The sequence below is a fragment of the Oncorhynchus gorbuscha genome, linkage group LG12 (assembly GCF_021184085.1).
Source record: "Oncorhynchus gorbuscha isolate QuinsamMale2020 ecotype Even-year linkage group LG12, OgorEven_v1.0, whole genome shotgun sequence".
NCBI classification, from domain to species: domain Eukaryota; kingdom Metazoa; phylum Chordata; class Actinopteri; order Salmoniformes; family Salmonidae; genus Oncorhynchus; species Oncorhynchus gorbuscha.
Genome location: NC_060184.1, coordinates 76,559,948 through 76,580,989, shown reverse-complemented (window position 1 = coordinate 76,580,989; position 21,042 = coordinate 76,559,948). Strand labels below are relative to the sequence as shown.

At 45.8% G+C, this 21,042-nt stretch overlaps 1 protein-coding gene across 1 annotated transcript in view; it reads right to left on the bottom strand.

Annotated features, from left to right (window-relative positions):
• Positions 1–17,546: 17,546 nt before the first annotated feature.
• The window catches only part of LOC123990292 (amiloride-sensitive amine oxidase [copper-containing]-like), a 9,222-nt gene continuing 5,726 nt past the window's right edge, over positions 17,547–21,042 (bottom strand). Inside the window, exons 2-5 of the mRNA XM_046290882.1 lie at positions 19,952–21,042; positions 18,936–19,224; positions 18,371–18,503; positions 17,547–18,227 (exon numbers count right to left, since the gene is read on the bottom strand). Coding sequence (XP_046146838.1) covers positions 17,958–18,227; positions 18,371–18,503; positions 18,936–19,224; positions 19,952–21,042 — 1,783 coding nt within the window. The 3' untranslated portion in view covers positions 17,547–17,957. The remainder of the gene's footprint in view (positions 18,228–18,370; positions 18,504–18,935; positions 19,225–19,951) is intronic.

The window sequence follows — 21,042 nt, the reverse complement described above, 5'->3', positions numbered from 1 at the left end:
CAACCCAACACATACTCTAGAGAGAGAGCTCGGGTTGCTTACGTCATTTCACTCCTTACTGGCCGGGCTCGAGAATGGGGCACAGCTATCTGGGAGGCAAGGGCTGATTGCTCTAACAAGTTCCAGAACTTTAAAGAGGAGATGATTCGGGTTTTTGACCGTTCAGTTTTTGGTGGGGAGGCTTCTAGGGCCCTGGCTTCCTTATGCCAAGGTGAACGGTCCATAACGGATTATTCTATTGAGTTTCGCACTCTTGCTGCCTCTAGTGAGTGGAACGAGCCGGCGCTGCTCGCTCGTTTTCTGGAGGGACTCCACGCAGTGGTTAAGGATGAGATTCTCTCCCGGGAGGTTCCTTCAGATGTGGACTCTTTGATTGCTCTCGCCATCCGCATAGAACGACGGGTAGATCTTCGTCACCGGGCTCGTGGAAGAGAGCTCGCATCAACGGTGTTTCCCTGCTCCGCATCGCAACCATCTCCCTCCTCTGGCTTTGAGACTGAGCCCATGCAGCTGGGAGGGATTCGCATCTCGACTAAGGAGAGGGAACGGAGGATCACCAACCGCCTGTGCCTCTATTGCGGAGTTGCTGGACATTTTGTTAATTCATGTCCAGTAAAGCCAGAGCTCATCTGTAAGCGGAGGGCTACAGGTGAGCGCAACTACTCAAGTCTCTCCATCAAAATCCTGTACTACTTTGTCGGTCCATCTACGCTGGACCGGTTCGGGTGCTACATGTAGTGCCTTGATAGACTCTGGGGCTGAGGGTTGTTTCATGGACGAAGCATGGGTTCGGAAACATGACATTCCTTTCAGAGAGTTAGAGAAGCCTACGCCCATGTTCGCCTTAGATGGTAGTCATCTTCCCAGTATCAGATTTGAGACACTACCTTTAACCCTCACAGTATCTGGTAACCACAGTGAGACTATTTCTTTTTTGATTTTCCGTTCACCGTTTACACCTGTTGTTTTGGGTCATCCCTGGCTAGTATGTCATAATCCTTCTATTAATTGGTCTAGTAATTCTATCCTATCCTGGAACGTTTCTTGTCATGTGAAGTGTTTAATGTCTGCCATCCCTCCCGTTTCTTCTGTCCCTACTTCTCAGGAGGAACCTGGCGATTTGACAGGAGTGCCGGAGGAATATCATGATCTGCGCACGGTCTTCAGTCGGTCCCGAGCCAACTCCCTTCCTCCTCACCGGTCGTATGATTGTAGTATTGATCTCCTTCCGGGGACCACTCCTCCTCGAGGTAGACTATACTCTCTGTCGGCTCCCGAACGTAAGGCTCTCGAGGATTATTTGTCTGTGTCTCTTGACGCCGGTACCATAGTGCCTTCTTCCTCTCCGGCCGGGGCGGGGTTCTTTTTTGTTAAGAAGAAGGACGGTACTCTGCGTCCCTGCGTGGATTATCGAGGGCTGAATGACATAACGGTTAAGAATCGTTATCCGCTTCCCCTTATGTCATCAGCCTTCGAGATTCTGCAGGGAGCCAGGTGCTTTACTAAGTTGGACCTTCGTAACGCTTACCATCTCGTGCGCATCAGAGAGGGGGACGAGTGGAAAACGGCGTTTAACACTCCGTTAGGGCATTTTGAGTACCGGGTTCTGCCGTTCGGTCTCGCCAATGCGCCAGCTGTTTTTCAGGCATTAGTTAATGATGTTCTGAGAGACATGCTGAACATTTTTGTTTTTGTCTATCTTGACGATATCCTGATTTTTTCTCCGTCACTCGAGATTCATGTTCAGCACGTTCGACGTGTTCTACAGCGCCTTTTAGAGAATTGTCTCTACGTAAAGGCTGAGAAGTGCTCTTTTCATGTCTCCTCCGTTACTTTTCTCGGTTCCGTTATTTCCGCTGAAGGCATTCAGATGGATTCCGCTAAGGTCCAAGCTGTCAGTGATTGGCCCGTTCCAAGGTCACGTGTCGAGTTGCAGCGCTTTTTAGGTTTCGCTAATTTCTATCGGCGTTTCATTCGTAATTTCGGTCAAGTTGCTGCCCCTCTCACAGCTCTTACTTCTGTCAAGACGTGTTTTAAGTGGTCCGGTTCCGCCCAGGGAGCTTTTGATCTTCTAAAAGAACGTTTTACGTCCGCTCCTATCCTCGTTACTCCTGACGTCACTAGACAATTCATTGTCGAGGTTGACGCTTCAGAGGTAGGCGTGGGAGCCATTCTATCCCAGCGCTTCCAGTCTGACGATAAGGTTCATCCTTGCGCTTATTTTTCTCATCGCCTGTCGCCATCTGAGCGCAACTATGATGTGGGTAACCGTGAACTGCTCGCCATCCGCTTAGCCCTAGGCGAATGGCGACAGTGGTTGGAGGGGGCGACCGTTCCTTTTGTCGTTTGGACAGACCATAAGAACCTTGAGTACATCCGTTCTGCCAAACGACTTAATGCCCGTCAAGCTCGTTGGGCGTTGTTTTTCGCTCGTTTCGAGTTTGTGATTTCTTACCGTCCGGGTAGCAAGAACACCAAGCCTGATGCCTTATCCCGTCTGTTTAGTTCTTCTGTGGCTTCTACTGATCCCGAGGGGATTCTTCCTTATGGGCGTGTTGTCGGGTTAACAGTCTGGGGAATTGAAAGACAGGTTAAGCAAGCACTCACGCACACTGCGTCGCCGCGCGCTTGTCCTAGTAACCTCCTTTTCGTTCCTGTTTCCACTCGTCTGGCTGTTCTTCAGTGGGCTCACTCTGCCAAGTTAGCTGGTCATCCCGGTGTTCGAGGCACTCTTGCGTCTATTCGCCAGCGCTTTTGGTGGCCGACTCAGGAGCGTGACACGCGCCGTTTCGTGGCTGCTTGTTCGGACTGCGCGCAGACTAAGTCGGGTAACTCTCCTCCTGCCGGTCGTCTCAGACCGCTCCCCATTCCTTCTCGACCATGGTCTCACATTGCCTTAGACTTCATTACCGGTCTGCCTTTGTCTGCGGGGAAGACTGTGATTCTGACGGTTGTCGATAGGTTCTCTAAGGCGGCACATTTCATTCCCCTCGCTAAACTTCCTTCCGCTAATGAGACGGCACAAATCATTATTGAGAATGTATTCAGAATTCATGGCCTCCCGTTAGACGCCGTTTCAGACAGAGGCCCGCAATTCACGTCACAGTTTTGGAGGGAGTTCTGTCGTTTGATTGGTGCGTCCATCAGTCTCTCTTCCGGGTTTCATCCCCAGTCTAACGGTCAAGCAGAGAGGGCCAATCAGACGATTGGTCGCATACTACGCAGCCTTTCTTTCAGAAACCCTGCGTCTTGGGCAGAACAGCTCCCCTGGGCAGAATACGCTCACAATTCGCTTCCTTCGTCTGCTACCGGGTTATCTCCGTTTCAGAGTAGTCTGGGTTACCAGCCTCCTCTGTTCTCATCCCAGCTTGCCGAGTCCAGCGTTCCCTCCGCTCAAGCGTTTGTCCAACGTTGTGAGCGCACCTGGAGGAGGGTGAGGTCTGCACTTTGCCGTTACAGGGCACAGACGGTGAGAGCCGCCAATAAACGCCGGATTAAGAGTCCAAGGTATTGTTGCGGCCAGAGAGTGTGGCTTTCCACTCGCAACCTTCCTCTTACGACAGCTTCTCGTAAGTTGACTCCGCGGTTCATTGGTCCGTTCCGTGTCTCCCAGGTCGTCAATCCTGTCGCTGTGCGACTGCTTCTTCCGCGACATCTTCGTCGCGTCCATCCTGTCTTCCATGTCTCCTGTGTTAAGCCCTTTCTTCGCACCCCGTTCGTCTTCCCTCCCCCTCCCGTCCTTGTCGAGAGCGCACCTATTTACAAGGTACATAAGATCATGGACATGCGTTCTCGGGGACGGGGTCACCAATACTTAGTGGATTGGGAGGGTTACGGTCCTGAGGAGAGGAGTTGGGTTCCGTCTCGGGACGTGCTGGACCGTTCACTCATCGATGATTTCCTCCGTTGCCGCCAGGATTCCTCCTCGAGTGCGCCAGGAGGCGCTCGGTGAGTGGGGGTACTGTCATGTTTGTCATTTATTATCATGTCTTGTCCCTGTGCTCCCCATTCTATTCGTTTCCCTCTGCTGGTCTTATTTGGTTCTTTCCCTCTTTCTATCCCTCTCTCTCCCCCTCCCTCTCTCACTCTCTCGCTCTCTCTTCTCTCTATCGTTCCGTTCCTGCTCCCAGCTGTTCCTATTCCCCTAATCATCATTTAGTCTTCCCACACCTGTTCCCGATCCTTTCCCCTGATTAGAGTCCCTATTTATTCCTTTGTGTTCCGTTCCTGTCCCGTCGGTTCCTTGTTTAGTATTCACCATGCTGTGATTGCGTATCGCCCTGTCCTGTCGTGTTTTTGCTGTGATTGTGTATCGCCCTGTCCTGTCGTGTTTTTTGCCTTCATCAGATGCTGCGTGTGAGCAGGTGTCTCTGTCAACTACGGCCTGCGCCTACCCGAAGCGACCTGCAGTCGGTGGCCGCTTCTCTTGTTATTCCCCTCTACAGACTAGAGGATTTCTGTTATTCCCTGTTTGGACTTGAATAAACTCTGTTTCTGTTAAGTCGCTTTTGGGTCCTCTTTCACCTGCATGACATTTAGGCTACTGGATTTGGAGATTTTTCATTTAGTCTTTTGGGGGGGGGTTTTAGCCTACTGGATTTGGAGACTTTTCATTTAGTCTTTTTGGGGGGGGTTTAGTCTACTGGATTTAGAGACTTTTCATGTATTCTTTTTTGGGGGGTTTAGCCTACTGGATTTGGAAACCTTTCATTTAGTCTTTTTTGGGGGGTTTAGTCTACTGGATTTGGAGACTTTTCATTTAGTCTTTTTTGGGGGGTTTAGTCTACTGGATTTGGAGACTTTTCATTTAGCCTTTCTTTGGGGGTTTAATCTATTCATTTTGCCTTCATTTTAACAGTGTGTTTTATACTCTTAACTAGGCCCACGAGACTAGAGTTTACAAGTGAAGGAGTGAAGGAGGCTTTTATTTGTCTTTTGAGTCATGTGCATGTAGACTGTTTGTAAACTATGCCTAGGGACTATATCATTTTGAATATTTTTGGGGGAAGGTTTCCAGTAGACCACTCAGAAGTAGACACTGCTAGGGCATATCATTAAAATGTCTGAAATAGCCAGATCCATTTGGATCTAATACACAAAGGGAATCAATCCACCCACAATCCAGACAGAGATACATTTTATGTGGTTTTATTCCGTGAGTTCCTTCCTCAAACACTTCCTGTATTCCTGGGTGGATCCAGTAAGTCCAGGTCTCAGTGAAGGCCTTCATTTTGGTAGCTTGTTCTTCATCACTCCTCCTAGGATGCTAAATTTACTCCCAGTTTACTCAATTAAACTTAAGTGGTAGCTGGTATCAATTACTGTAGGCTGTAAAAGTGTTCCTTATTTAAGATAGTTGTGATAGAGATGAGAGCACGGGAAAGGAACAGGCGTGCCAGTGGTTGCAGGGCGGCTACACCCAAATGTGGCGGATGAAAGTGTGAAATGCATCTCTATGGTCAAATTACAGTAGCTCAAGGCACAATTATTTAGGGAAATTATACTGTATGCAATGCGTAGCTATCTGTGTCGCCTCACAGAAATCAAGCCTAATTGTACCTTGAGCATGAGACAGTAGGGTATAGGGCCAAAGAAAAACCTACAAGAGCAGAGACTATCTAGGAGAGACTGACCGCAATACACCAGATTTGAGTTCTGTGCTAACCCGGGATGAAAGATTTACACCACTGGAGAGAAGTTGGTAAGAACATCTAGCCTAAGACATTATGCTGTCCTCTGTAGATCCTACTGTGTATTTCATTGTCACAATTCATAACAGCACCAGACTGTGCGCTGCCCACTGAGGAGTCGTAACTAACATGGTTGCTACCCCTTCATTTTCTCTTGACACTCTAGTGCTCTCCGATGGCTGTTGTCATAGTGACTTGACTCTTCAGAGAAGGAAATAAAACAAATTGGCTTCCTGACAGTCATTTAATAGGGGATTGTTAGGTGGTTTGGAGGATGCGTTTGTCCTACTTACCCCGGCACTTTAGTTTCACTCTACTGTTAAGAGGAGTGAGTTGTTATCGGGTTATGTGGGGATTTATGTTTTACTATAAATGCAATATTTCTGTTGTTGTGATACATAGCTCAGGCTTGTCTTTGTACAGCTTTAGTTTTAGGATGAATTGGTTATGAAATACTTGCCATACTCTATCCTCTAATCTAAAACAGGTAAGACATAATTCCCTGCTTTAGCATATCTGCAATGTAGATTCTATAAATAGGTTGGGAATCTTAGCAGAGTCCTATCTGACGTACCTACTACTGTGACACAATCCTATGTCATGTCGGGTGTAGAAAGGGTCTCTGCTGTGTGACAGTGGTGATAGCCCCAGCCCCCATGCCTCTCTGTGGGCTGTGTGACAGAGGTGATGTCCCCAGCCCCCATGCCTCACTGTGGGCTGTGTGACAGAGGTGATGTCCCCAGCCCCCATGCCTCACTGTGGGCTGTGTGACAGAGGTGATGTCCCCAGCCCCCATGCCTCACTGTGGGCTGTGTGACAGAGTTGATGTCCCCAGCCCCCATGCCCCCATGCCTGGGGCTGTGTAACAGCAGTGATGTCCCCAGCCCCCATGCCTCTCTGTGGGCTGTGTGACAGATGTGATGTCCCCAGCCCCCATGCCTCACTGTGGGCTGTGTGACAGAGTTGATGTCCCCAGCCCCCATGCCTCACTGTGGGCTGTGTGACAGAGGTGATGTCCCCAGCCCCCATGCCTCACTGTGGGCTGTGTGACAGAGGTGATGTCCCCAGCCCCCATGCCTCACTGTGGGCTGTGTGACAGAGGTGATGTCCCCAGCCCCCATGCCTCACTGTGGGCTGTGTGACAGAGTTGATGTCCCCAGCCCCCATGCCTCACTGTGGGCTGTGTGACAGAGGGCCCCCATGCCTCACTGTGGGCTGTGTGACAGAGTGATGTCCCCAGCCCCCATGCCTCACTGTGGGCTGTGTAACAGCAGTGATGTCCCCAGCCCCCATGCCTCTCTGTGGGCTGTGTGACAGATGTGATGTCCCCAGCCCCCATGCCTCACTGTGGGCTGTGTGACAGAGTTGATGTCCCCAGCCCCCATGCCTCACTGTGGGCTGTGTAACAGCAGTGATGTCCCCAGCCCCCATGCCTCTCTGTGGGCTGTGTGACAGAGGTGATGTCCCCAGCCCCCATGCCTCACTGTGGGCTGTGTGACAGAGGTGATGTCCCCATGCCCCCATGCCTCACTGTGGGCTGTGTGACAGAGGTGATGTCCCCAGCCCCCATGCCTCACTGTGGGCTGTGTGACAGAGTTGATGTCCCCAGCCCCCATGCCTCACTGTGGGCTGTGTGACAGAGTTGATGTCCCCAGCCCCCATGCCTCACTGTGGGCTGTGTAACAGCAGTGATGTCCCCAACCCCCATGCCTCACTGTGGGCTGTGTGACAGAGGTGATGTCCCCAGCCCCGATGCCTCTCTGTGGGCTGTGTGACAGAGGTGATGTCCCCAGCCCCCATGCCTCACTGTGGGCTGTGTGACAGTGGTGATGTCCCCAGCCCCGATGCCTCTCTGTGGGCTGTGTGACAGAGGTGATGTCCCCAGCCCCCATGCCTCTCTGTGGGCTGTGTGACAGAGGTGATGTCCCCAGCCCCCATGCCTCACTGTGGGCTGTGTGACAGTGGTGATAGCCCCGGTCAGAATGAAAAGAGAGGCCTGGAAGATGGATCAAAACAACCTTTGGGGGTGGAGGAAATGATGCAATAGGGCTCAAACCTTCTCTGTGTTTCCAGATTCACTGACGTGCCCCCAAGCTCTCATAACTCCTGGGGGAATGAATGCCAGGTGCTGGCTATGTTCTTTTACAGTGTGTGGCATGTTAATGAAAACCATTTGTTTTTACCTACTGTGATACAATCATACTGTATGTCATGTACTGTGTAAAAAGGGTCTCTAACCTTTCATGTCAGCGTAATAGCCGGCTTCGCCTCGTTGCTATGACCACTTCACAACCATGATAGAAATGTCATAACACATGGCCTCTCATGTATTATCGCTTAGTTTTAAACCGGGTCGTTCAAGCCCTGCATGCTGATTGGCTGAAAGCCGTGGTATATCAGATCGTATACCACGGGTACTTGTTTACTGTTTCTAATTACGTTGGTAACCAGATTTAAAAAACAATAAGGGAACTCAGGGGTTTGTGGTATAAAAACGGCCTAAAAACAGCCCTTAGCCATGGGGTATATTGGCCATATACCACACCCCCTCGAGCCTTATTGATTTAAAAGATCCTTTGAGATCACTACCCTGGGGGTCTTTGTTTCCATTTTCCGCCCCTGCGGAGTGGATTGGGCCGGACTCTGCCTGCCTGGCTCTCTCAGGCTTTGTCTCAGCTGTTCTGGGTTATTTTGAGAGGTGGACAAAGAGGAATTGGATGGTTGACATACCAGGGGAGACAGACAGGCTGCCCAACCCCACTGCATGGAGGCAGCACTGGGCTGCTAGAGCACAGCATGGTCCCACACTCCCCCGTCCCCTCTCTCTCCTCACATGTTGACATATTGATTGTGCTTAAACACTGTACATAGAAACCAGTTACCATATCTATGCACGTACAGTATGCAGTATGCATATACACTTGAGTGTCCCATATAGGCCTTTTACAGCTAGTCGTGGCGTGACACTGCTATCAAAATAATTGTGATGCGTCTGTCGAAGCGTCTCAAGCTTACTTGTTGATGCTTACTTACATGGACATCAGATTAGTGTAGAGATTAAAATAATACCTTCTTGGCCACTTGCCAGCCAGTCTTGCATCCATGACTCTGCTAAGTGCTCCCAGCTGATTCTATTCCTCATCTTTATGTCACGGTGAGATAAAGATGAAGATTAAGAAAGTATTTTGAGAGTAACGTGTAAGTTAAAAGTTACACGTTTTTTTGATTAAACTTTTAGATACAGGATCAGTCAACAGTTTGGACATACCTACTCATTCAGGGGTTTTTCTTTATTTTTACTATTATCTGCATTGTAGAATAATAGTGAAGACGTCAAAATGATGAAATAACACATATGGAATCATGTAGTAACCAAAAAAACTGTTAGCCACCCTTTGTTAGCCACCCATTGCATTCTCTCAACCAGCTTCACCTGGAATCCTTTCCAACAGTCTTGAAGGAGTTCCCACATATGCTGCTTTTCCTTCACTCTGCGGTCCAACTCATCCCAAACCATCTCAATTGCTTTGAGGTCGGGTAATTGTGGAGGCCAGGTCACCTGAAGAAGCACTCCGTCAATCTCCTTCTTGGTCAAATAGCCTTTACACAGCCTGGAAGTGTGTTATGGGTCAATGTCCTGTTGAAAAACAAATGATTGTCCAACTAAGCACAAACCAGATGGGATGGAGTATCGCTGCAGAATGCTGTGGTAGCCATGCTGGTTAAGTGTGCCTTGAATTCTAAATAAATCCCTGATTGTGTCACCAGCAAAGCACCCCCACACCATCACACCTCCTCCTCAATGCTTCACGGTGAGAACCACACATGCGGAGATCATCCGTTCACCTACTCTGCATCTTACAAAGACACAACAGTTGGAAACAAAAATCTGACCAAAGGACAGATTTCCACGGGTCTAATGTCCATTGCTCGTGTTTCTTGTCCCAAGCAAGTCTCTTCTTATTATTGGTGTCCTTTAGTAGTGGTTCCTTTGAAGCAATTCAACCATGAAGGTCTAATTCACGCAGCCTCCTCTCAACAGTTGATGTTGAGATGGGTCTGTTACTTGAACTCTGTGAAGCATTTATTTGGGCTGCAATCTGAAGTGCAGTTAATTGCCCATTTCTGAGGCTGGTAACCTCTAATTAACTTATCCTCTGCAGCGGAGGTAACTCTGGGTCTTCCAGAGGCGGTCCTCATGAGAGCCAGTTTCATCATAACTTTCAGAGTTCTTGAAATGTTCCGTATTGACTGACCTTCATGTCATAAAGTAAGGATAGCCTGTCGTTTCTCTTTGCTTATTTGAGCTGTTCTTGCCAAAATATGGACTTGGTCTTTTATCAAATAGGGCTATTTTCTGTATACAACCCCTACCGTGACACAGCACAGATGATTGGCTCAAACACATTAAGAAGGAAAGAAATTCCACAAATTAACTTTTAACAAGGCACACCTGTTAATTGAAATGCATTCCAGGTGACTACCTCATGAAACTGGTTGAGAGAATGCCAAGAGTGTGCAAAGATGTCATCAAGGCAAATAGTGGCTACTTTGAAGAATATGTGGATTCCATGTGTGTTATTTGATAGTTTAGATTTTTTCACTATTATTCTACAATGTAGAAAATTGTAAAAATAAAGAAAAACCCTTGAATGAGTAGGTACGTGCGTCCAAAATTTTGACTGGTACTGCGTGTTCCTCAGTGACTATGCAGTCTTTTAACTTTTGCCATGGTTTGCCCTCCTCAGGGCTTCACAAAAAGGTGACATTTGATTCCCTTCGAAGGTTATTATTTCGCCTCCATAAGACAGGAAACCGCACTCTCTTTCGCACCCCCACATTTAAAGTCAACGGGCATAGATTGTGATGATGACCCTACACTTGTGGAAAACTTGTGTTACTGGTTAACATCTTAATGTGGTGTTGATTGTTGTTGCATGATTTCCACCAGGATATGTCACCCATGTATTAATTGTTACTCATCATTCAGAAATATGTGGGACTCCCACGTGTGACTCATATTGACGGATAAAATGTGGCTAATATAAACAGGAACCTATTCTAGACTTAGACTCAACTCTTGAGTGTGAAGAGAATACTCCCCTCAAGCTGTCTAAGACGGTTATCCACTTGACCCAGTGGCACCCCTCATGCTGTCTAAGACTGTTATCCACTTGGCCCAGTGGCTCTGCCTAGGGGTGTAGTGGAGGGTCAACACAGAGAGACATAACCAGGGGTGTTGTGGAGGGTCAACACAGAGAGACATAACCAGGGGTGTAGTGGAAGGTCAACAGAGAGAGACATAACCAGGGGTGTTGTGGAGGGTCAACACAGAGAGACATAACCAGGGGTGTTGTGGAGGGTCAACACAGAGAGACATAACCAGGGCTGTAGTGGAGGGTCAACACAGAGAGACATAACCAGGGGTGTAGTGGAGGGTCAACACAGAGAGACATAACCAGGGGTGTAGTGGAGGGTCAACACAGAGAGACATAACCAGGGGTGTTGTGGAGGGTCAACACAGAGAGACATAACCAGGGGTGTAGTGGAGGGTCAACACAGAGAGACATAACCAGGGGTGTTGTGGAGGGTCAACACAGAGAGACATAACCAGGGGTGTAGTGGAGGGTCAGAAATACTCATCAGCCCTATGTCCTATTAATCCTTAATCTACTTTGATATTCGTTTTTAAATCAAGTAGGTGCAATGCAGCCTGTTAGCACCCAGAGGAGGACTGTCTGAACTTTTTTAAATGTATTATACAGATTCTATTATTATTACAAAATAAAGGCTGAAACAGACTAAGATTTTCTCAGACTTGCTTCCTGTGTGCGAGGGAAGAGAGGTACAGTGGGGTCCGAGAAAGTTGACGCCCTTGACGAAGATGAGCAATAAAGACTGTATAAAATAAATAATTAAAATACTGAGCTATATCGTATGCTCAACATTTTGTTGAAACTATATTATTTTATACTAATACAATTGCTCAGAGAAAGAAATTTCATTTTTTTTCTCTCAAAAAGGTAGAGGTCAGAATTATTGACACCCCATATAAAGTAGGCAAAAGTTTAGTATTTGGTCACATATATCTAGCACGCAATAATTACATTAAGCTTGTGACTCTACAAACTTGTTGGATTCATTTGCAGTTTGTTTTTGGTCGTGTTTCAGATTATTTTATGCCCGACAGAAATGAATGGTACATAATGAATTGTGTCATTTTGGAGTCACATTTATTGTAAATAAGAATAGAATATGTGTCTAAACACTCCTACATTAATCTGGATGTTACCATGATTACGGATAATCCTGAATCAGTGTCAAAGATCATACCCCCAAGACATGCTAATCTCCTTGTTCTTTTTTTGGTCTTTTTTTAGGATCCCCATTAGCTGTTCCTGGGTTCCACACAAAACATGAAACATGACAAAATACAGAGCATTAGTGGACAAGAACATCTCATGGAGAGAACTACATGTATTTAAAACAAGAAAACCACAACTTAAAGGTTCTGTACTGACTCAATAATTAAAAAAATAAACACGCTTCCTGGTCGAGATTCTAGTGAGATTCTATTACCAGATTCTATTATGGCTAACTGAGATTCTATTACCAGGGCTGAGTCACTGGCTTGCTCTCGCTCTCCCATGCCGGTAGAGTCACTGACGTGATCTTTCTGTCTGGTTTTGCACCCCCGCCCCTCCCTTGTGCTGTGGGGAGATCTTCCTGGGCTATACTCGGCCTTGTCTCAGGGTATTAGGTTAGTGGTCTCTTGATATCCCTTTGGTGGTATGGGGGCTGTGCTTTTACAAAGTGGGTGGGGTTACGTCCTGCCTGGTTGACCCCGTCCCCGGTTAACTTTAGAAGGGGCCACAGTGTCCCCCGTCAGTCCCCAGTATCTATGCTGTCATAGTCTGTGCCGGGGGGACAGGGTCAGTCTGTCCTATCTGGTATAATTCTCCTGTCTGACCTGGTATCCCCCAAGCGACTTACAGCTGTAATCGCAGCAAAAGGTGGCGCTACAATGTATTAACTTAAGGGGGCTGAATAATTTTGCACGCCCAATTTTTCAGTTTTTGATTTGTTAAAAAAGTTTGAAATATCCAATAAATTTCGTTCCACTTCATGATTGTGTCCCACTTGTTGTTGATTCTTCACAAAAAAATACAGTTTTATATCTTTATGTTTGAAGCCTGAAATGTGGCAAAAGGTCGCAAAGTTCAAGGGGGCCGAATACTTTCGCAAGGCACTGTATATACAGTGGGGAGAACAAGTATTTGTTACACTGATGATTTTGCAGGTTTCCCTACTTACAAAGCATACAGAGGTCTGTAATTTCTTTCATAGGTACACTTCAACTGTGAGAGACGGAATCTAAAACAAAAATCCAGAAAATCACATTGTATATTTTTAAGTAATTAATTAGCATTTTATTGCATGACTTCAACCTCTCCACAATGGCCAAGACCAGGGAGCTGTGTAAAGGACATCAGGGTTAAATTGTAGACCTGCACAAGGCTGGGATGGGCTACAGGACAATAGGCAAGCAGCTTGCTGAGAAGGCAACAACTGTTGGTACAATTATTAGAAAATGGAATAAGTTCAAGATGACGGTCAATCACCCTCGGTCTGGGGCTCCATGCAAGATCACACCTCATGGAGCATCAATGATCCTGAGGAAGGTGAGGGATCAGCCCAGAACTACACGGCAGGACCTGCTCAATGACCCGAAGAGAGCTGGGACCACAGTCTCAAAGAAAACCATTAATAACACATTATGCCGTCATGGATTAAAATCCTGCAGCGCATGCAAGGTCCCCCTGCTCAAGCCAGCGCATGTCCAGGCCCGTCTGAAGTTTGCCAATGACCATCTGGATGATCCAGAGGGGGAATGGGAGGAAGTCATGTGGTCTGATGAGACAAAAATAGAGCCTTTTGGTCTAAACTCCACTCGCCGTGTTTGGAGGAAGAAGAAGGATGAGTACAAACCCAAGAACACCATCCCAACCGTGAAGCATGGAGGTGGAAACATCATTTTTGGGGATGCTTTTCTGCAAAGGGGACAGGACGACTGCACCGTATTGAGGGGAGGATGGATGGGGCCATGTATCGCGAGATCTTGGCCAACAACCTCCTTCCCTCAGTAAGAGCATTTAAGATGGGTCATGGCTGAGTCTTCCTGCATGACAACGACCCGAAACACACAGCCAGGGCAACTAAGGAGTGGCTACGTAAGAAGCATCTCAAGGTCCTGGAGTGCCCTAGCCAGTCTCCAGACCTGAACCCAATAGAAAATCTTTGGAGGGAGCTGAAAGTCCGTATTGCCCAGCGACAGCCCCGAAACCTGAAGGATCTGGAGAAGGTCTGTAGGGAGGAGTGGGCCAAAATCCCTGCTGCAGTGTGTGCAAACCTGGTCAAGAACTACAGGAAACGTATGATCTCTGTAATTGCAAACAAAGGTTTCTGTACCAAATATTAAGTTCTGCTTTTCTGATGTATCAAATACTTATGTCATGCAATAAAATGCAAATTAAATACTTAAAAATCATACAATGTGTTTTCTGGATATTTGTTTTAGATTCCGTCTCTCACAGTTGAAGTGAACCTATGATAAAAATTACAGACCTCTACATGCTTTGTAAGTAGGAAAACCTGCAAAATCGGCAATGTATCAAATACTTGTTCTCCCCACTGTATATACTATAGTCTGTGTCCTATAGTCCTCCACACAGTGGGGATGACAGAAGTTACACACACTGTACAGTAATATACTGTATATACAGTATATCACAAAAGTGAGTACACCCCTCACATTTTTGTAAATATTTGAGTATATCTTTTCATGTGACAACACTGAAGAAATGACACTTTGCTACAATGTAAAGTAGTGAGTGTACAGTTTGTATAACAGTGTACATTTGCTGTCCCCTCAAAATAACTCAACACAGCCATTAATGTCTAAACCGCTGGCAACAAAAGTGAGTACACCCCAAAGTGAAAATGTCCAAATTGGGCCCAATTAGCCATTTTCCCTCCCTGGCGTCATGTGACTCGTTAGTGTTTCAAGGTCTCAGGTGTGAATGGGGAGCAGGTGTGTTAAATTTGGTGTCATCGCTCTCACACTCCCTCATACTGACTGGTCACTGGAAGTTCAACATGGTACCTCATGGCAAAGAACTCTCTGAGGATCTGAAAAAAAATAATTGCTGTACACTCACTACTTTACATTGTAGCAAGTCTCATTTCTTCAGTGTTGTCACATGAAAAGATATACTCAAATATTTACAAAAATGTGAGGGGTGTACTCACTTTTGTGATATACTGTATATATATACTGTCCATAATGTCTATACACACCATCCTGTCCATATATATTCCAGACTCTGACATTGCTCGCTCTAATATTTACAGGCATACATTTACCTCTTCTAGTACAACTGATTAGGGATCCCCCTTTCCCATATACAGGTACAGTAAGTACTGCATTTTCTAAGGCAGAAATTAAAGTTGTTTTTCATTTAGCCCCTAGATGGCAGTAGCTACTCACATCTTCCCAGACCCATTCCTGACTACCAACCACTGATAATCGGTGAAACTGATTTCCTTTTTAATCAATGGACTGCTTTGACAGTATATTTGGCCCTCCAAACATTTATTGTATAAAGCTAATTATTAACACTGTGTTTTTTGGTTTCTCTGTTGCTGAACACTTGGTCATGTTAATGTCACTTAGACCACTGTAGCATTGATCTGTGTAAGGAGTTTTCACTCCTTTGCAAAACTCATGTTTGTATTCATCCCCTACTGCTTATCATTATGGCTAACAGACTGTAGGTTATGTCACATATCAATCATTAACCCTGTGTCAAAGTTTTTAAAAGGTCAAAACAAGGTTGCAATCTACTGTATATTAGACTTCGTGTTTTACCTGTTCGGGTACATAGGTTGTTCCTCAGGGAACCTCAGTCTAAGGTTGATAATGCTTCTCTAAGATGGATGACATATCTCTAAGATGGATGACATAAGAAACCTCTAGAAGATCTCCAATGCCATAGAACTCTCCTTCAGTGGCCTCCAATTGCTCTTAAATTCAAGTACAACTAAATGCATGCTCTTCAACTGATCGCCTGCACCTGCCCGCCCGTCCAACATCACTACTCTGGACGGTTCTGACTTAGAATATGTGGACAACTACAAATACCCTAGGTGTCTGGTTAGACTGTAAACTCTCCTTCCAGACTCACATCAAATCCCCAATCCAAAGTTAAATCTAGAATTGGCTTCCTATTTCGCAACAAAGCATCCTTCACTCATGCTGCCAAACATACCCTTGTAAAACTGACCCTCCTACCGATCCTCGACTTCGGCGATGTAATTTACAAAATAGCCTCCAATACCCTACTCAATAAATTGGATGCGGTCTATCACAGTGCCATCCTTTTTGTCACAAAGCCCCATATACGACCCACCATTGTGACCTGTACGCTCTCATTGGCTGGCCCTCGCTTCATACTCGTCGCCAAACCCACTGGCTCCAGGTCATCTACAAGACCCTGCTAGGTAAAGTCTCCCCTTATCTCAGCTCGCTGGTCACCATAGCAGCACCCACCTGTAGCACACGCTCCACCAGGTATATCTCTCTGGTCACCCCCAAAACCAATTCTTCCTTTGGCCGCCTCTCCTTCCAGTTCTCTGCTGCCAATGACTGGAACGAACTACAAAAATCTCTGAAACTGGAAACACTTATCTCCCTCAACTAGCTTTAAGCACCAGCTGTCAGAGCAGCTCACAGATTACTGCACCTGTACATAGCCCATCTATAATTTAGCCCAAATAACTACCTTTCCCCTCTACTCTATTTATTTATTTTGCTCCTTTGCATCCCATTATTTCTATCTCTACTTTGCACATTCTTCCACTGTAAATCTACCATTCCAGTTTACTTGCTATATTGCATTTACTTCGCCACCATGGCCTTTTTTTTGCCTTTACCTCCCTTATCTCACCTCATTTGCTCACATCGTATATAGACTTATTTTTCTACTGTATTATTGACTGTATGTTTGTTTTACTCCATGTGTAACTCTGTGTCGTTGTATGTGTCGAACTGCTTTGCTTTATCTTGACCAGGTCGCAATTGTAAATGAGAACTTGTTCTCAACTGCCTACCTGGTTAAATAAAGGTGAAATAAATAAATAAATAAATAAATAAATAAATAAATAAATAAAAAAATAAATAAATAAATAAATAAATAAATAAATAAATAAATAAATAAAAAAATAAAATAAAAAATAAATAAATAAATAAATAAATAAATAAATAAATAAATAAATAAATAAATAAAAAAATAAATAAATAAATAAATAAATAAATAAATAAATAAATAAATAAATAAATAAATAAATATGGGGTTGTAACTTTTTGTTCTTCATGGATTGGTGTTTTTAATTAGGTTAAACCCTTTAACACGGTGGTCAAATACTCCTTAAGCATAACTTCCCATTCTGCCGTTGCTTGTCCTCTTACTCACCAAGTTCCTGCTGTTTATCTGTACCTTTACAACGTACATCAATCTGTTTTCTGAAAGAGCAAAGGAAAGGAACAAGAGTAGGAACAGTCTGGGGACAAGAGTAGGAACAGTCTGGGGACAAGAGTAGGAACAGTCTGGGGACTGTTCCAAGCCAGACTGGGAAGAACAGATCAAATACTCCCAATAGCTGAACATTGTCTGATTCCTTGTATTAGTCACAGGCCAATATTGACTTTCCCACCAATACTAAGAGAGTGCAAAGTTGTTATCAAGGCAAAGGGTTGCTACTTTGAAGAATCTGAAACATAAAATATATTTTGATTTGTTTAATAGTTTTTGGGTTACTACATGATTCCATATGTGTTATTTCATGTCTTCAAGTTTTCACTAATTACAATGTAGAAACTAGTAGAAATAGTACAAAGAAAAGGCCTTGAACGAGTAGGGGTGTCCAAACTTTTGACTGTTACTGTATGTATGCACATGTGTCTGTGAGTTATGATTTTAGACAGCTTCTAATGCAATGTGCCTATGTCTAGGAATGGTAAATTGTTGCAATAAATTTGCATACTCATAAAAAAAATGTTATTCTTTCACATCTAAACAGGAACGATATCAACATAATATTCGTTTTATTAATGCCTGTGTCAGAATATATTATTTCACATTTACATGATTACCATCCTCAGAACCAAGGATGGAACCTCCATTATGTGTCTTTCCTGTCAGTTGCCCCTCAGACTCCTGCGTAGGTGCCGTTGTAGAAGAAAGGCCTGTCAGTCACACAGTGACCTACAACCTCTGGGGTCCATCTCTGGACCTTGGGCATGCCCTCTTTGACTTGCCGGACGATGACGGTACTGCGGGACGCAAGAGAGGGGTCCTCGTCGAAAAAGTTGAAGGGACGTAGGAAGAAGCCCACGGCATTGCCGGGCGTCGCCGTATTGGGGATGTCCTCTGAGTGGGGCACGTGCAGGAAGCCCACCGTCACCCAGGCAACCAGGTCCTACACAGGAGACAGGTTGATTGATTAATTGATTCATTTGACTTATTATTTAGTTGTTATACAATTGCAATGCCATCCAGGGTAGCGAAGCTTCTATTTTGAGTCTGAGAATGAGTTGAGTTATTGGTAACAATAGGTCTCGCCTGGTTAATGATGCTTTCATCGTTGCGAATGTAGTCCTCAAAGGAGACCACCGGCTCCCAGGGGTCGTTCTGAGTGTAGATACTACTGCTGGTGGGCTCACTGTCCTTGTGTCTGGTCACAGCCAACGGGTATCTACATACAGAGGAAGATAAAGACTCCAGACCGAATCTGAACTGCCTGACAGTAGATGTCAGATGCTATAATAATCTGGAACCCTCGGGCCATCATTACAGATCACTGCATGCGGCGATAGAACTGTAGAGTTATTTTCTTACCACGTTGATGGGTGTTTATTTCCTCCGAACAAAAAAACAATAACAAATGCTCCTGCGGTTTCGCCTACCTCAGCTTTAAAGGGATAGTACCCATACTACCCCACCATATAATTAGATGGTGCCAATATTTCCCATTCATTTTTGGTAGTGGCCTGCAGATTTCCTCTGTCTACAGTGGGAACTACTCAACAGATGGTGTGGGATGAACTGAAGTTGATTGAGGTATGAAAACATCTAATACACTTTGATTTTAGGGTGAACAGTCCCTTTAGCTGTGTGTTGTCGTTACCTGGACCAGCTGATGCCGTTCTCCTCCATCCAGCCACGGGGCAGCACACTGTCGGCGTGGGACTTGTACTGGATGCGGTAGCCCTTCTGATGACCCCACTTGTTCTTCTCGTTGGGATTGTAGAAGTGCACGTAGCGGGGGAACTTCTTGCCGAAGCGGAAGGCAGCACTGCGTTCCGTCTGGTGCTGGGTCTTGACGAGCTTGGATTGGACGATGGAATGTTTATGGCTCCACGGGTTTGTGAAGTTCACATACTTGAGGTTCATCGACTCAAAGCTGTTCTTCCGACCTGGAGTGTTTGACAAAAGCAATCATATTAACGGTGTCAATCAGGGTTGGGTGTCAATCAGGGTTGGGGGTCGAGCAGGGCTGGGGTCAAGCAGGGCTGGTGTTTGCAATTAATTCCATTTCAATTTCAAAAGAAGAATTGAGATGCAATAATGAATGCATTTAAAACCTCCCTTTATTGCCCTTTGTTGCGTTTTAGTGCAGTGGACCTAGGCACTGAAGTCATGTTCTGATATTGCACAGACTAGGCATATAATTACACATTTACCAGTTGTTTTGCCCATGACACATGATATGAAAGGTTATTTTGGGTTTTCTTGTCAATGATTCATCACAATGTCTGACATAATCTCATGTTATTGTATTTGGCTGGGAGCAACAATCATAAACCATCTAGGAGCAACACCCATGATGCAATGGCGGACCAAAGATCTAAAATACCTTTAAGAATTGGACGTTTTCCCTAGAAGTGTGTCAGATCAAACAGAGGCTACAACACAAGCCTGTATGTATGAACATTGTCACCTTCATTTCTTTGGTATTTTATTTCCTTTCTATTTTGAAACTATACCAGCCCATTTGTTATTAGAAATTGCTGTATGTACATATAGACATAACTTTGGAGCTTTACAGATAGATAATTAGTAACCATTCACAGCATTACAAAATATAGTTCCTGAATCCTGAATGACATAATCACACTACCAGATTGATAGAACAGAACTCACCAGCAATATCAAGGTCAACCTTGTAGTGGATGAGATGCGTGTGAAGGTTGCCCAGAACGTAGTTATACACCTTGGACCCGTAGTGTAGTCCGTTAGGCGTGAAGAAAGTGGCGTGGATGTAACCGGTGGCACTGACCGTGGACTCCATCACTCCGTTCTGATAGAAGAGGAAGTCCCAGATGTAGTCGTAGTTATAGACGGTGGAGGTGGTACGAAGCACCAGCACGTGGTTCTCCAGACCCCCGAAAAAGTTGTAGCCCCCTTGGAAGTTATTGTTGAAGTGCCTCCTCAGAGGCATCCCAGTGGTCATCTCAAACACACACAGGGCATTCTTGTAATGTACAGGCTTGTCCGTATCGTAGTAATGGTGCAGGTCTAGAAAGGTGGCGATTTCAGGGCAGTCGATGCCAGGTGCCAGCTCGTAGTCCAGGGTGCCCATGGCCCAGCCGGCGTCAATGTATTTGGTCTGCATGGCGGCGGGGGTATCGCCCGAATAGAAGGCAATGGCCTCCTGGAGACTGACCTCGTAGGCGATGCGCTCTCCGTTGAAGCGCAGGTCGAAGATCTGGAGGCCGGCTGAGGAGCGGACACGGAAGGCAAAGGACCAGCCTGCATATTCCACAAAGTTTCCATCCACATGGTAGCGAGGGCCTTGGGGCTCCACCAGCTTGGGCCCGTGGATGTCGGTGCGGGTGTTGCTGTGCCCACGGGGAATGTAAGTGGAGTACAAGTCCTTGTCGTCATGGTCAGGAAGTTTGACTTTCTCCAGTGTTCCTTTCTCGTATTGGTCTGCCAGTTCCTCCACCTTGTCAAAGTACTGGCCATTGTACCACACCTTCTCCACCGTCCAGCGCTCAGGGTTCAGGTCTTTATGGTTCACCAGGACCTCAAAGCCCACAGGATGGATGAAGTAGCCCTCCACAAACTTCTGCAGCATAATCCAGGTCCTCCTCTCACCCGACTCCAAACCACGGGGTGCAATGTCAGCGAACGTCAGGCAGCGGTCGGTACAGTTGTGGAAGGAAAATCCCCCCGTGGTCTCAAACAGCACCTTGTGGACCTTGGCGGTAATCTTCTGCAAGATGTCGATG